At 36.8% G+C, this 16,944-nt stretch overlaps 1 protein-coding gene across 2 annotated transcripts; it reads left to right on the top strand.

Annotated features, from left to right (window-relative positions):
• Positions 1–591: 591 nt before the first annotated feature.
• On the top strand, positions 592–14,745 carry mfsd14a2 (major facilitator superfamily domain containing 14A2). Of its 2 annotated transcripts, none has more exons than XM_084412578.1 (12): positions 592–792; positions 2,656–2,745; positions 5,980–6,042; positions 6,403–6,530; positions 7,180–7,294; positions 7,522–7,740; positions 8,840–8,953; positions 9,835–9,906; positions 10,864–10,976; positions 11,413–11,510; positions 12,448–12,614; positions 12,700–14,745. In XM_084412578.1, exons 1-12 carry the CDS (start codon positions 709–711, stop codon positions 12,910–12,912), a joined length of 1,476 nt encoding a protein of 491 aa, XP_084268704.1. In that variant the 5' UTR covers positions 592–708; the 3' UTR covers positions 12,913–14,745. The 2 variants fall into 2 exon arrangements, with proteins under 2 accessions (XP_084268704.1, XP_084268703.1); XM_084412577.1 differs by having other exon boundaries at positions 593–792; positions 2,650–2,745.
• The last annotated feature ends 2,199 nt before the right edge of the window (positions 14,746–16,944 follow it).

The following is a 16,944-nucleotide window of genomic DNA, read 5'->3' on the forward strand; positions in this document are numbered from 1 at the left end:
AAAAAGGAGAGAAAAATGCAGTTATCAATGTCAGGTTTAAAGAGGTTGTATCAGCAGTCAATTTACAATTTTAAAAAAAATAAATAAATTTAAGATATCTGTGAGAAAAATGGTAGTATCATAAATGCAGCTGTTTTGTACCGTTGTTAGGACAGTATGGATATATTCTGCTCTGGTGAGGAGAAATGGTTACAACAGGTGTGTTAAAGTAAGTGAATGTTGCATATTGTAAACTAGAATAAATGTTCTTCAAGAAGTCTGTAAATCTTGACTGTAATCGGTTTTATTATATTATGGAAATTTATAACAAATTGTTTTGCCGTTGTTATTTTATAAATCCAATATAAAGTTCCAGCAAAAAATTATTCCCAGAGTTTTTTGCCTGACAAAACCGCTTCTGCTCATGAGGTAAGTAACACAATACAAACAACACAACAGTCAGCAGTTTACAAGACAGGGATTCCTCATTGTTTTGGGTTCACTCGCACACGGACGATGTACTCGGCCAATGAAATCGCGAAGAAAACCACTCCCGTGTAAAATTGACCAATCAGAAACCTGCGTTGAAAAATATGGGCGGAACTCCCGAGAGCGAGAGCTGAGGACAGGAAGTCGCGTATCTTAGCGTGGATGCTAACGGTAAACTGTTATATTTAGCCACACCTCGCAGGTCCATCTCCCACAAACAAGAATGGATATAAGTTAACGATGACTGGAGAGAAAAAGAAGAAAAAGCGGCTGAACCGCAGCATTCTTCTAGCTAAGAAAATCATCATTAAAGATGGAGGCACTGTGAGTAAAACATTTCTTTGTGGCAGTTAGCCATATGCTAGTCAGGGCTAGCAAGCTAAACCAGTGTTTTTTTACAGTATGAGCTGTAACAACTCTACACTGAGTGTCATTTCGATTGGCAACCTGGCAGACACTTTCTGGTGATTTCATCTGTTTCGTGATGCAAACTAGTAACTGTTATATCTGTACTTAAAGGAGAAATGAACAGTAATATTTGAGAGACAATAGTTTCATTAGACAGCCAACAGTGAAAACAACAAGCCAGCTGGCGAGAAAGCAAGCCATGACGTTTTGACATCGAGTGAGTTATCTTATGTTCAAAACCTGTATATGAAACCGAAACCTTGAAAATAGGACAATGAAGTAAAATAAGTAAATAGTCTTTATGGTGAGCGTCATTGACAGAATTGGGTGTCCCGTCAGGATAGAAATGAATATCCTTTTTATGACATGTGCACCTGACGTGTTCTTTATAAGAATGACGTGTTTTTGGTTGTGAACTTTAGAAAATAGTCGATTCGCCCTTAAATGTCAAAACAGCTCCTAATGGGCTGTCAAATTTTGACTTCATGAATCAAGTAGTAGCCTATGTATTCACCCATGGTATAATTTATCTGTTGTCTATGCCATCATTGTCCTTTTAGGAAACACCTGTCAAGACGATTTCTTCAAAGTCCTTATACTCAAAAATTGATTAAAAAAGACAATAAGGCCAATGAGTAAGTTGACATCAATGTGTTGTAAACTTCTGTCCACAAACATGAATGTAAATAAAACGAAACTCCTGACATTACGTTCCCAAATGCAACAAACTATACTTCTATAAACCACAGCCTTTGATTTTATAATCACAATTTGATAAGAGATATCACTTTTTAGTAAGTAGGCTGCCCCATTTGTTTATTTTAATGTTAGGTTTAATTAATGATTAGCATTTAATCAACTCATGTTTGCGAAACTCTGGTCTAATATTTAAGTGCAAATGAATGGTCCATTTGTACCCGGCTAAATTATATGCTTGCTCTGAAAGTAAATATTTTTACTTTGACCTCTCCTCTGTAATTTAAAAACGCGTCGTGTTTTCATGTAGTGTAAGAGGGTTTTACACTGTGCCATAAACAGGTTGTACATTACCAGAGGTTTCTAATCATTGACTTATTGTACAAGTGATTAGCTTGGGACTCCTGGAAATCGATTGAAAAAGGTTTAACACTATAGCTTTATGAATCAACAGCAGCTCCTCAATATCACTATTTATATCTTGCTCGTCTCAAATGTAATAAGAGCTTTTATGAATACGTTACAGACTGTACAAAGAGAGATGTGTATGTTGACATTGTGTCAAATGTCTGTTAACCTGTGTAGTCCTTTCAGGCTTTGTTTGCACTGTTAACTGCTTGGGCACAGGCCATGACTCTTTCTCTCCCCCCTTTCTAATGATCCGTAGCATTGTGTTCAATCTGCAGGCTGTTAAACATATTTAGTGCGGGCTTTCTTACGGACCATTAAGTGACTTCCGATTTTCAATTGTGCAATTTCAATAAGGATTTGGCTGTTTAGGGGTTGATTTAGGGCCAGGCATCCGTCTAATATTTGTTAAAGTGAAAGCTTTTGCAGTACACCAGATAAAGAGCAAATAAATGTGAAGTAATAAGTCATTGTGTGCAAGTTGGACCCTGTTATTGCACACTATGATGTTGTTTATTTAATGGTATGTTATGAAAAAAATGTCTTATGGTCTGTAATATGTATCATGTTTTCTCTCATTGTCCAACCCAGTTCTCCTTATTGCTTCTTTATCCATGTTACTTCCTGTATTTTGTTTGTTTGTAGTAACACTAACTCCTCCTTGTTTAGCCACAGGGGTTTGGAGAGCCCAGTGTCTACCATGCAGTGGTGGTTATTTTCCTGGAGTTCTTCGCCTGGGGACTGCTCACCACTCCCATGCTTACGGTAAACCAGTTTTGCTTCATCTCCCTCATTCACAGTTTCAGATCAGAGCGAATTACGAGCCATGAATGTTTGCATTCATTCTCCCTTCCTTTTGTATCCATAACAAGGACTGACATTTCCCATCGCCCAGATCCGAGAAGCCTCGTACAAATTTATGAATAAATGAATCCTGATCAAATGAAGAGGGCAGAATGATGCTCTTTTAGTTGATGAGGGATGCATTGTGTTGGCTGAGTATAATTGACCAAGCGATATTAAAACAACATCAAACAGTGTCATGCTAAAAATTACCTTTTTATTCTGAAGGCTAACTGGAGGGTTTGTCAGGCCACAATGGTTATAAATGAAGCCGAACCTGTGATTTACTTTGTAACGTAGTGCCAGTTGTTTTTAAGCCGGCCAGCATGATACTGTTGTTGACACTGTATCCAGTACAGTCACAGCATGCTACATGATCCATGGCTCTCACTGTAACTGTTTCCTTAAATTTACACGCCATGCAAAGTGGAATTGCTGTTTCCTTTTGATGAATAATGCATGAGTTGAAAGCAGCTTTGGGTTCAACTCTTTCTGCAGGTCAGAGCCCCTTAGAGTGATATATGGTCCACTTAGGCCAAGCTCAGTACATTATATTTATTTATATGTATATTTGGTCATATATACACGTCTGTTCAAAAGTTTGGGCTCTAAGTTTTTTTTTTTAAATGTTTATGAAAGAAGTCTCTTATGCTTACCAAAGCCACTTTTATTTGAATAAAATGCAGTAAAACAGCATTTATTTGAAATGCAAATCTTTTGTAACATAATAAATGTCTTTACTCACTTTTGATCAATGCAGTGCAGTCTAGCTGAATAAGAGTATTTAATCTTTACTGACCCAAAATTTTTGAACGATACTTTGACCCATTCAATCTTACTGCTATTAAATTCCGGTATCAGATATTTCCAGCTTTGTTTACTTTGTTTCTAGGGATGTACTGTACAGTACTTCTGTTACCATATCAGTATCTGCAAATATTGGCATTGGCATCAGTCGGTTCTGCAGAATGAATTTAAACATTGTAAAATTTAAAATGGTAGAACAGAAAACAGAGCTGTGAACACAACCGTACTCTTTATTGATCAATGAAAGAATAATAATTACCTAAAAATATTGAATTAACTAACTTTTTTTTAAATGGTATCCGTAACTTCTGTGGCACATTATTAAAGTACTAAACAGTTATGCGTCATTTCTAGTGTACATTTCTTTGATGTCTGATTTCACACTGTTGATCAGTGTCAACACAATATATGGTAACACTTTAGTTTAGGGTCTATATGCTTATATGCATGCATATTACTAGGATATTGGCTGTTTATTAGTAATTATAAAGCACATATTAATGCCTTATTCTGCATGGCCATAATCTACATCTCTTAATCCTACCCAATACCTTACTATTGATAAGCAGTAATTAGGAGTTTGAGGCAAAAGTTGTAGTTAGTAGTTAGTTAATAGTGAGAATTGGACCCTAATCTAAAGTGTGACCCAATATAGATTTATTGTATGAGCCTTGATATCGATCATCGGCCACAGCTTAAAAAGACAAAATTGAAACCTATATTTTTTTGTGTGTGTTTAATTAAACTTGGAAATAATGTTTTAGGATGTTGAAATATTTAAAACAAAATTTTGTGCCTATTAAAATGTATAATTATATGTAAATGTGGACATTTTCTTATTGGTTGTAATAATGTAAAAGAAGTATTTTCTCTAGTGGTCAGTTTTTGAGGCTATATTATTGACTTTTGGTAGTGGCTGAAATTTAAATAGTCCCGGATAAATTGCTTATTAATTTTCCTTATTTCCCAATGTGGGAGGAGGATTTGCATTTAGTTGGTGCTGTTGAGCCAGAGAGTCGCCTCAGTGCTCTTTGCTCTGGGCTTTTATTTGATTAGCAGCCGCTGACACTGAAGCACTAATGAGCCTAACAAACCCTTCCAGATGAACGCTGCACTGACAAGACTTATCGTCTCAGCTAGTGGCACAGTTTTGCTCTTTCAGATCGTGCGATCGAGCTCTGCTTCAGTGCGTCCTAAAATCTGAGTGCTCAGCTGAGTGTTCAAATTAACACAGCAGGTGAAATGTGTTCGCATGCTTTGTTTTCATCTCTCAACAGAGCGTAGGAACATTCTGTTCACAACATTCATTCTAATGTTTAGAGTGGGGCATAGCCTGAATTTAGTGATTAGAGGACTAGCTGTGCAGTTATAGAAAATTAATAAATGTTTAGCAAAAAATTAGTTTTTAGCCTATCAGAATTGAACATGCCACTGTATAAGTAAGGCATATGCCCTCTTGGACTTCAGTCCTATATCTAATGTTGACCTCTTGGAAACTGAAGACTTTCTTTGAATTTGTATACAGGTTAATTGATTTGTTTCCCAGTCATAAGAGAACAGATCTCTTTTGTACACTTATGTTAAACATTGACACTTGGATACAGTGTGTTTAATGATTAATCAAGCCGTGGGAATCATTGCTCCAGTTAGAGGTATGCACCTGCCTTCAACGGCAATGACTGATCTTATGCTCAGCCTTAAATAGAAAGCAGATCAGATCTCAGAATGATCAAGTAACATTTGTGTTTGCTTACAGCCTTGCCTTGTACTTGCCTTGTTATGGGTTGGTCAGTTCTTTGAACGTTCAAAACAACATGTTTTGTACCCATGGTGGTTTATTTTGTAACCTCTAAAAAGTAAACCAGCAAAAACAAATGACACTAGTTAATGTGGGAATGGACTGTATAATGGATTATATATATATATATATGAAGACTTCAGATGCAAAAGCCTCCAAGTCTATCTAAAGTTTTTGTTTAATATTAACATTTTTATCAGGCTCCTATGTATAGGTTTCTATGAAGTTTAAATAAGAGACTTTTAACACATCTTTATCTCTTATACTCACAAGAGATGGAAGAATCTTGAAATGAGTCTAAAAGTGCATTAAAAAAATTGTGATGTTCATTTGATGTTGCTTACTTTTAGAATGCGATGAAATCAGTGCAAATATATTTGATGTACCACCCAATCCTTATTGCCAAGTGTCGGCCAGTAGAAGTACTTCTTTGAGGAGCTCTGCCATGGAGTAAATCTAGTGAATCATTAACCTAGTTATTCTGTACCCAACAGATTATCTGTATATATGTACAGCATACATTTTATGGTCGATCTGTTTTTTTGTTTCAGGTGTTACATCAGACATTCCCTCAGCACACATTCCTGATGAATGGACTTATTCATGGTGTCAAGGTAGGACATTGATTCCAGCCATTCACGTTTACTCATGCTTTTCCACTTCTCCCTTTCTGATGTGACAAGAGATAAAAGTCATGATTAGAGCTAGCTACTCTTACGTTGCCATGTTTATTTATGATAAACCCTGGTCATACGGTGATGCCCTTGAATGTGGTGAAGTGGGTACAGAATTTTCCATTTTCAACCTCACCGATAAACAAGATTCTGCAATCCAGCCGGACCCGGATGTTACTGTGAAATTTTAAGATCCAAACAGTTTGTCAGATCCGGTCAGGCTCTGGTTGCAGTTGTTTTTTGAAACTTTCAGATTAAATGTGCCGTTTAAGGAAATCATGTGCTTTTGTATTCACTCAGGGCCTGCTGTCTTTCCTGAGTGCTCCATTAATCGGTGCTCTGTCAGATGTGTGGGGCCGGAAGTCCTTCCTGCTGCTCACTGTGTTCTTCACCTGTGCTCCCATCCCTCTCATGAAGATCAGCCCATGGTAAGCCTATTGCATGAAACAGTTGCCTACTGAGACGAACAATATATTATTTAAATGTGTCTGTGTGTCTGTGTGTCTGTGTGTGTGTGTGTGTGTGTGTGTGTGTATATATACATGATCCTTGCCATGTATATATATATACACATTTATTTTTATTTTATAAATTTTTTGGAACATTTTGAGACGTAAAATTGTACGTCATGATTCTACTGAATAAAATTTTTGCCCTTTTTAATAGACTATTTTTATGCAATATTTAGTTTCTTTTTTTAAATATATATATATATATATATAAGAAAGTATTCTATTTTTTATTTTAGTAAATTTTAGTACTTCAGCTTATTTCAGTTAGTTTCTAAGTTTTTCATCTAATCTTTATATTTTATTTTATTTCAGGTTTATTTAAATTAATGGAAATGATTTTTAATATTTTCAGTTTTCGTTAACAAGAACACTGTTGTTAGCTTAACCCTACAGTGTCACAGTCATTGATTTATTGATTGATTGACAAACAATATGATTTGTTCATATTATCATCCTAGTTTAATTTTTTATTTTAAACATTTCAAACTGTCTAAATGTTTTATTTTAGAATTAATCAGATATTTTTTTCTGTTATTCTTCTCATTCTCGTTGTCTGATCCTACAGGTGGTACTTTGCGGTGATCTCCATGTCTGGTGTGTTTGCGGTCACTTTCTCTGTGATCTTTGCATATGTGGCTGATATCACCCAGGAACATGAAAGGAGCACAGCATACGGCCTGGTGAGCAGGCGAACATGACTCATGATTTTTTTATCTTGTGCTGTAACCAACTTCACAGCAACTGAATGTGCAAAAGCAACGCCGGATATTGGTTTCCTGTTATTTTGACAGCCGTCTGTGGTTTCCTTTTTGGCCCTGCAATTATATGAAGGTGTTAATTGCATCAACGCAACATTTTCCTTGTGGGCAACACAGCTGACTGATTTTAATATTTATTTTTCCCACAGGTGTCGGCCACTTTTGCAGCCAGTCTGGTGACAAGCCCAGCGATCGGTGCGTACCTGTCAGTGGCGTATGGAGATACATTGGTGGTGATCCTTGCCACGGCCATTGCCCTGCTAGACATCTGTTTTATCCTGGTAGCGGTTCCCGAGTCCCTGCCTGAGAAGATGAGACCGGCCTCCTGGGGAGCCCCCATCTCCTGGGAGCAGGCAGACCCCTTTGCAGTGAGTCACTGATGTCTATGCAAGTACAGTCATGGGGATGCAATGACCCTTGTCTGTCACATGATAAGGTTGTTGGTACCTGATTGATGGTCTAATTTTAGGGTTGAGATAATTGGTCAGATAGCTGACTTATCAATTAGTTTTAATTTTAGTTGTTTCATTTTTTTGTCGTGTTGCTTTAATAAATTATTTAATACATATACACTGCTATTCAAAAGTTTGTGGTCAGTAATATTTAAAAAAAAAAAATGAAAACTTTAAAAAAACTATGCATTAAATGTATCAAAAACGTGACAAAGTCATTTCTAATGTTACAAAAGATTTCTATTTCAAATAAATGCTGTTCTTTTGAACATTTTATTCATCAAAGAATCCTAAAAATAATGATCATGGTTTCCACAAATATAGTAAGCAGTACCACTGTTTTCAACTGTGATGATAGTGAGAAATGTTTCTTGAGCACCAAATCATCATATTAAAATGATTTCTGAAGTATCATGTGACACTGAAGACAAGTAAGCCGGCAAGTAGTGGTGCTGAAAATTCAGCTTTACCATCACAGGAATAAAATTTATTAATATATAAATATATTAAAAATAGAAAACTGTTATTTTAACATTGTAATAATTTTGCAATATTACTCTTTTACTGTATTTTTGATCAAATAAATGGAGCCTTGGTGAGCATAAGACTTAATTTAAAAACATAAAAAAAAAATCTTTAAAAAACGACCACAAATGTTTAAATCATAGTGTGTATATATATATATATATATATATATATATATATATATATGTTACATTTATATTACTTTTATTATTATTGTTACTATTATAACATATTTTATATTTTAAATGTCGAAAAAAATTCGTTTTGCATGTTCCTACTCTGTTTGCCTTGTTGCCTCAAATCAGTACCATTGTGAATTCCATTTTGAGGAGAAAAAAAAACCATGAGCAGGCATTTGAAGAAGAATGGCGAAGATGTCGTCTGTCACTTATTAAATGAATCATGCTGCTGTGCTCCTGCCCACTCATTCTCTCTCAGTGTCTTCCTCCCTCTTTCTCATGCTCTCTCTCTGGGACTCTTTTGTTCACAGTCCTTGCGTAAGGTGGGCCAGGACTCCACGGTTCTCCTGATCTGCATCACAGTCTTCCTGTCCTACCTGCCTGAGGCTGGACAGTATTCCAGTTTCTTCCTGTATCTCAGACAGGTACAGTGCACACCTTTATATCGATGACACAAAAACACACAACTGAAACTCCTTTTTATTTAGTGGCATGGTGGATCTCTGAGGTTGCTACTACTGCATGACTATGCTTTGGCAATCATGCAAACACTCAAACCTTGTTGTTGCTTAAGCAAATACCCCAAAAATGAGTCACACCTCACCTAGGCTCCCTCACCCTTCAAGTAAACAGTTAGAAATAACTTGAGATAGTCATGTGATGTTTAACTCACTCAGCTTCTGCAGTAGTTAAGTGGCATCCGTTTTGCGGAAGGCATTTTTCCCATATTTCAAAACAGAGATTTGTTTGGTTTTGTGTATGCATGTACACAATGCTTAGAAACATCATTATGTAACACTTTCTTTTCTTCTACTGTCAGTTTGACAATTACTGGAAATTACGCAGGTCTAAATAAGGAAACAGCATGAACGACACTGTATGCTGTTGATGTTAATTGGTTTTATATTAATAAAATCAAAAGGTTATTTCACACCAGTGTTGTTATCGTAACTAATATTATTTAAAAAAAATGAGATGAAAAATGTAAACAAAAATAGAAATGCCAAATTTTCAACTTACTGAAATGTTTTAGTTAAAGTACTAAAATTGCTAACTTAATAAAATAAAACCAAAAGCATAACAAAATTAAAATTTAGCAAAAATTAAAACTTTTGGTAAAAATATAAGAATGAAAGCTAATTAAAATTATTAATAACTATAACAGTATCTAAATAATACTGAAATAACGCTGTTTGAGGCGATTAGATTCACTGGTCTGTCGGCCGCTAACTAAAAACGCTCTGGAATTGAATGATTAAATTCTTAATTGAAATATGCTCTTAAACTGCCAATTTTGAATTCCCAGGTCATTGGATTTACATCAGAAACAGTTGCTGCCTTTATTGCTGTGGTGGGAATCCTGTCCATCTTGGCTCAGGTTGGTTTCCAGGATTTTTTTTCCACCCCTTCCATTGTGAGTTTGTAGCGCCTGACTCTGAGCAGCACAGCGTGTGTTCATTCATACTAATCGGCTCACTGTGCGGGTGCATCAGGCTCGGGGTGTGCGATACGACCACAATCCAAATCATTGAGGAAAATTACTCAAAAATATTGCACAAAATATACATCGCATAAAAAGTTGTTTTTGCTTTGGTTTTTATATCATCAAAATTTGAGACCATTGAAATGAATTCTTGTCACCAATTTCAATATCACAAAAAAATACTAGCCTACATAAATTGTATAAAGTAATCAAATGTATAAAAAACTCTGCATATCCTCAGTGTGTAAATTAAATATACATTTATATACTTATTAAAGTGTGACAAAAGTGATTCAGTCAAGAGCTTTGAGAGATTTTCTCTAACATTAATGACACAGACGGCAGCATGTTGATTAAGCTGCTGTCACTTTAAGACCGAATGCACGGCTCCAATATACTGTTACACATGCGTTTTCTTTCTCAACTGTTTACGTTCACTTAAGACATAAATGAATGTTTACGCGGATACTTGCAAAAACTGACATTTTGAGACATAAGTATGCTCACGCGCATTATGAGCAGCGGCTTCATGTGCGCGTCTCTCAGATAGCATGCACATTTAGCGAAATGAGTTCCCTTTTGCTGCTTATTGCGTTTTAATGATTTAAAATCACTTTTTTTTAACCGCAATGCTTAATGCATGGAAGCTATAAGCTTTCGTCACCATGCAGCACAGCAACGTCACGTGAGCATAGCCGCAATAGAGGCGATGGTCCAAAATCTCTACCGGTTGACAAATTTCTACTGGTTAATCATGTCTACTATTAAGTCACCCACCCCTACATTAGGGTGCTAGATTGTAAAGGGAAGCCAGTGAAGATTTGCAAAGTAATGATTTATGTCTCTGTGCAGACGGTTGTCCTGGGAATCCTGATGCGTTCCATAGGGAATAAGAACACTATCTTGTTAGGCCTTGGCTTTCAGATCCTACAGCTGGCCTGGTATGGCTTTGGCTCCCAGCCCTGGTGAGTTGAACATCTAGAAAGTAACCCACTAGAGGGCAGCAAACTCTTACTTAGACATGGTACATTTCAAGTCACAGTTTGTAATTGGACTTTTTACTTAAAATCAATTATTATAGTGTTTCATAAGCTATATTTAAAGCACTTTACCAATATATTTCACAGCTAGTTACTGTTATGAAACATTTTTTGTTGTTGTTGATAAATGGATGAAGAAAATCAATGGATTTCATTCAAGATGGCATGTCCTGCTTATGTGACATTACAAGTCATCAAGTTATCTTTCTGTGTCTTTTGGCTAGAACTCAAACAAACATGACCTCTGCAGTGTGTGTTTTGGATCAGTGCATGCTCCTGAATCTAGTTCCACATGCACGTGAACTGAAACCGATTGAGAGTCTGTGTGTGTGAGAGTCTGATGGTTTATTTTTCCCTTAAGGATGATGTGGGCCGCTGGAGCTGTTGCTGCCATGTCCAGCATCACCTTCCCGGCGATCAGTGCCATAGTGTCCCGCAACGCAGACCCTGACCAACAAGGTGAGACACGTGCAGCCATACACAGAACATTTAGTTTAGCCACAGAATAATTATAAGTCACTGTTTATTGTTATTTCATGGAGTATTTCATTCTGATGGGTCATTCACTGCTTTCTCCGGTCAAAAACAAAGATGTGCTAGTTTAATGTTTCTGTATCACAATTTAGTCTCTTCTTCCATAAAAAAAATCATATTAACTGGTTGATTTTTCATGCCTATTTATGTATTTGGTAGCTTGTAAAAAACAGGATAATATATAATCGGCCAGTGCAGAACAAACCCCTTCAATTTATTTTAACCCGATAATGACTGTCTGACCTTATTACATTTTTGATTTAGGGATGAACTGAATTTTGGTCGATATTAATTAGCTCATTAATTATTTTCATGTTATGGCCGATAGGGAAGAATTATTGTATATTAAATTATTATATTATGTTATATTGTATTACATATTATTTTGTTTAAATAAATGTAAAATAATACACTACTAAAAATAATACAAAATATTTTAAATACATAAACAACTGCTCAAATGTTTGGGGTCGGTAAGATTTATTTAATATTTATGAAAGAAGTCTCTTATGCTCAAGACTGCATTTATTTGATCAAAACTACATTCATACTACATACTGAAATTATTTTTATTTAAATATTTTTAATTTATGCTTTTTTTTTCAGGATTCTTTGATGAATAAAAAGTTCAAAAGAACAACATTTATTTATTACATTTTTTTTTGTCTTTACTGTCAGTTTTGATCATTTTAATGTGTCCTTGCTGAATAAAAGTATTCATTTCTTTTTAAAAAACAATCTTTTGAATGGTAGTGTATTATTACAATATTATATAGTAACCTGTTTGTTTTTGGGGGGTTTTCTCCCAACATGTGATTGGGAAAATACAGTCTCATTCAGTATGTCTCTTTGTCTCTGTCAGGTGTGGTGCAGGGGATGATCACAGGAATTCGAGGACTATGTAACGGTCTGGGTCCTGCGCTCTACGGCTTCGTCTTTTACCTGTTTCACGTGGAGCTCAGTGAAATGGACCCTGCAGAGAGCCCTGAGAAGGGTGCCAAACCCAACATGGCCAACCCCACAGATGAGGTGAGTGGTGATAAGACATAAGAAATCTCTCTCTATTTCATAACATGCATGGACCCACAAATCTCTGTGTATCATGCCCCTTCAGAGTGCCATCATCCCAGGCCCTCCTTTCCTGTTCGGAGCATGCTCGGTTTTGCTGTCCCTTCTGGTTGCTCTCTTCATCCCAGAGCACAATGGCCCCAACATGCGGCCCAGCAGCTACAAGAAGCACAACAATGGCTCGCAGAGCCACTTACACAGCTCGCAGGGCGGACCCTGCGAGGGCAAGGAGCCTCTACTGGAGGACAGCAGCGTATAACCCCACTGACGAGGGGGGCGGGCACGGACCCCAAACCCCCTCACAATCGCCACCCCAACCTGCCCAGGCGCACATGAGCAGTGCACCTTTTTACAGAAGATGACATCACCGCCCTCTCTTGTTCCCCTCCAGCTCGGAGGCAGAATGAGCTGTGGGAACTGGCGCACAAATTACAAGTGCGTAACTGGGCCAACTGGGAGCTGACCTTGGCCTTGAGGAACAGGAAGTGGAGCAAAGGACATTTTGGCTGGAGGGAAATGCAAGCTGACAGTTGTGTGCTGATTTGGACTTGGTGAAGGTTTTCCTCGTTTTTATTGTTACATATTTTTTGTGTGTTTTTTTTCCCCTCTCTTTCAGAGTTTCAATTGTATAAATGTTCCTCGTCCAAAGACCTGGTAACCGTAACAATAGGGAACGTGTCTATCGTGACGTTACAGGCTAACTTTTGATGTGCTGCTTTCTACTGGTTCTTCTTGGTTTTGTACTTAACAGATTAAAAGACGCTTCTAGGGAAGAGTGTGTCGTCTTTCCGAACCCTCAAGGAAATGTAACCAAGAAATGTCAGAAAGAAGGTCATCAGCGTCATTTCACACAGTCATTGCTGTTGTATCATGCTCCTTCAAACTGTACGTTCTGTTCTTGTACATCAGATGAAATAGTTTGTACTTCCTCTCCCTTCCTCACAAGAGGTGTGTCAGAATTCCTGCAGAGGGAGTAAAAGTTGCCTTTAAGTGACTTTTCATCACAATTACCAAACCCAGATGAAGACTACGCTCTGAGAAGGGTCAAACGTATCGCTCCTGTCGGAGCCTGCGCATATTTGATTTTGGTTTATCGTCTGCTTCGCCACCAGAACTCCCTGTGAACGTCAGCACTGCCATATTACAACAGGCTAGCAGGGTTACAAGCTTACTGACCGCATACCTAGTTTTCATATTATCGCAAGCACTGATGTGGGTGGAATAGCTTAAATGTGATTGGATGATCATCGCTAGATCCAGTGAATCTAATATCACACATGCTGCTACTGTAGGGTGTACAAGGTTACAAAGTTCTGTGGTATAATACTATACTCTTAACGTGGTGTTTCTATTAGAGCTAAGCTTTTCTGGGCACGCCATTGTAATTTTAGACCCCAAATTTTGTGGCAGATTTCCATTTGCTGTGGGTGTTTTTTTGTTTTTGTTTTTTTTGGTGAGAAACTCTGAATACTTTTATCAGATCTCAGCATTAACGTTTGATTTTCCAGAGAAAACCTCAAGTGCATTCAGATCACTTTTTTAAAACCGATCTCTGGGTTTTGTTTGGTTTTAGGTGCCACTTTTTTTCTGTCTTTGTGCATTTTTATTAATTTGTGCGTTTCATTATCTGGTATTTGTATGGTTTTCTTATTTTTATGTTACTATAAAAAAATTATTTCCAAGACAAATCCACGTATGTTCCACAGGCTTAGGCATTGTAACTTGTTTTTAGCTAACTTTTGGACCATTTGTGTTCTCTTACAGCATTGAAAACCATGTAAATGTTATTTAAAGGAGTTTTCCATCATTTTGCATTGAGCTGTATGACCAAACTTAAATGGTATTCTTTGTCATATTCTCACCTTTTTTCTGTTCCTGCATAATAACTCCTTTCCACTAGCCACTAACATGCAAAGAAATCTGGTGTTTGCCTCAGAAAAAAAGCCAATTAATTTGTGCCTAAAATGTGCTCTAAAAGAATAGAAACAGTATATGTGAATGGTGAACCGGCTGTAAATATTAGGAACTAATGAGAAACTATTTATTAAAAGTTTATTGATATTGAAGTCTTTGTTTTCTTCATCTTCTTCTTCTTCTTCAAAAAAAAAAAAAAAAAAAAAAAACAAATTTTTTATCGTATTATTACGGATTATTGTTGATTTTCTTGTAATGTTGTCGGCTAAAATAAAAAAATATTGTATATAAAATATAAAGTCTCAGGACAAGCATTGTTCAGGGTTTAGCAAAATGGTGCAATTTTTTGGTAGGCTAATATATTTGACATCTCAGTTTGATTTTCCAGAGAAAACCTCAAGTGCATTCAGATCACTTTTTTTTTTTAAACCGATCTCTGGGTTTTACTAAATTAGCATACTCTGAAAACTAAGGTCCTAATGAAATAAGTCATAATAGCTACGATTAGCTAGCTAGCTAATCGTATAATAGCTTAATAGCTAGCTAATAACAGTTTGACACTGACTCGTCTATGGATGGTTTAAAGTTACGACAAAAGTCCATTATGTCCATTTAAAAGTTTTTTTATTCTCATTAGAGAAGAGTATTTTTTTTCTCTCTGACTACTGCCTTCTTTTGATAACTCGTATTTCTCTGAAGACATGCCTTTATTGCTTTGAAACAAACAATGCAATGTTAATCCACTAGAGGGCAGCAGTGGGCAACATCGGATTCGTATCCAACACTTACAGCGTCTTTGTAAACTGGACGTGAGGCTATGACGTGAGGCAGTTCGTTTATTCATTCAGTGACGTAGGTGGCATCTATGAATAGTCAGTCACTACACAACAACCACAATATTATCATAAGGCAGGGCTGCCAACAGAGCCGCCTTAACCTAATGTTAGGCCCCGGGGCTGAGAGGTTTTGTAGGCCCCATCCCCTCGATTTATAGTCTCATTTTAAAAAAAGTGTAATATCTAAGTAATCTACATCACAGTTGAGAAATGTCAATTTTATGCAAATGAGAAGCGATTTTCGCGAGCGACTACCAATAGGAAAGAAGCCTTTCAGTGGAGCTCAGCTCCCGTCACCGTCTCGAGTGCAGTGCAGGCAAAACAGAAGAGTTCGAGGGCGATTTCACTGTTTTACATGATTTGACTGTAACTAACCACATACATGGATATAATAAAATGATGCATGGAAAAGAAACTGTCGACAGTCTCAGTGAGTTTAATTCATACATGTATAGTTCGAGTGTTGTAGTTTTATGATGCAAGTTTAGCACTGCTGCAGTTCATTTTACAGTTTCACCTGCATTATGTTGACTATTAGGGACAAGAACATTTATTATTTGTCAAATTCGGATGACGTTTTAGTAATTTATGACAGTATGAGTGAGTTTAATTTGTAGATTGATCGATCGTTAATCTAGTAAATTATTTAATCCACTGCTGTGTGGTAATATAAAAACACTCCCTCAACAGCATACTGGGTTTTTTTTTTAGCCTAATTCCTAGTCAAATTAAAATAATATAGCCTAGTTGTATCACTTGTGATGGTGTTTTGTATAGATGTGGCCAGACGAGCAGTCTACCAATAACATTAGAGCGACAGCACTACCAACGCCCACAAGCGACTTCACAGTATAGGCTACTAGCGACATACAGCGACAAAATCGCTGGCTGTGTGAACGGGGCTTATGGAGCCACGTGGGTCACTCAATCAGCAGACATGTAACGTGCGATTAGAGTGATTGACAGAAAACCTGACAAGTTACAAAACAATATGACCTTTTCAGCTCATCATGAACCTGAACATGGGAGCCCCCTCAACTTGGGAGGCCCTCCCTGGGCTTCAGCCCAGGTAAGCCCGTGCATCAATGCGGCCTTGGCTGCCAAGTTTGGGACTTGGGAGGGATGTAAAAAAAATTTTTTGCATCACAATAAGTGTATTGTGATTGTCGAAACATTTGGTAACTAAACAGAATTTTATTAAGTTTCATGTCAGTGACAACATGTTTCAACATGGTACAGTGACTGGTAGGCCACTGTTTTTTATTATTGCTTGATTTCAAATGTACAAATTTCACGATTTCAATTCAATGTACGTTTATTTGTATAGCGCTTTTCACAATACACATCATTTCAAAGCAGCTTTACAGAAAATGCATGAGTCCATATTACAATTTAGAGTGATCTCTTATCAGAGGTAGTTTCAGAAATGTACATAGGCTATACAAAGTCACAGTTAGCTGAAAATGTATTAATTTAAACAGTGTAATAATTTAATGCAGACAGACCACATAGACATAAACTACATTAAAAGCTTGATTTTC

This window comes from Rutilus rutilus (genome assembly GCF_951802725.1).
Source record: "Rutilus rutilus genome assembly, chromosome: 6".
In the NCBI taxonomy this organism is placed as follows: Eukaryota; Metazoa; Chordata; class Actinopteri; order Cypriniformes; family Leuciscidae; genus Rutilus; species Rutilus rutilus.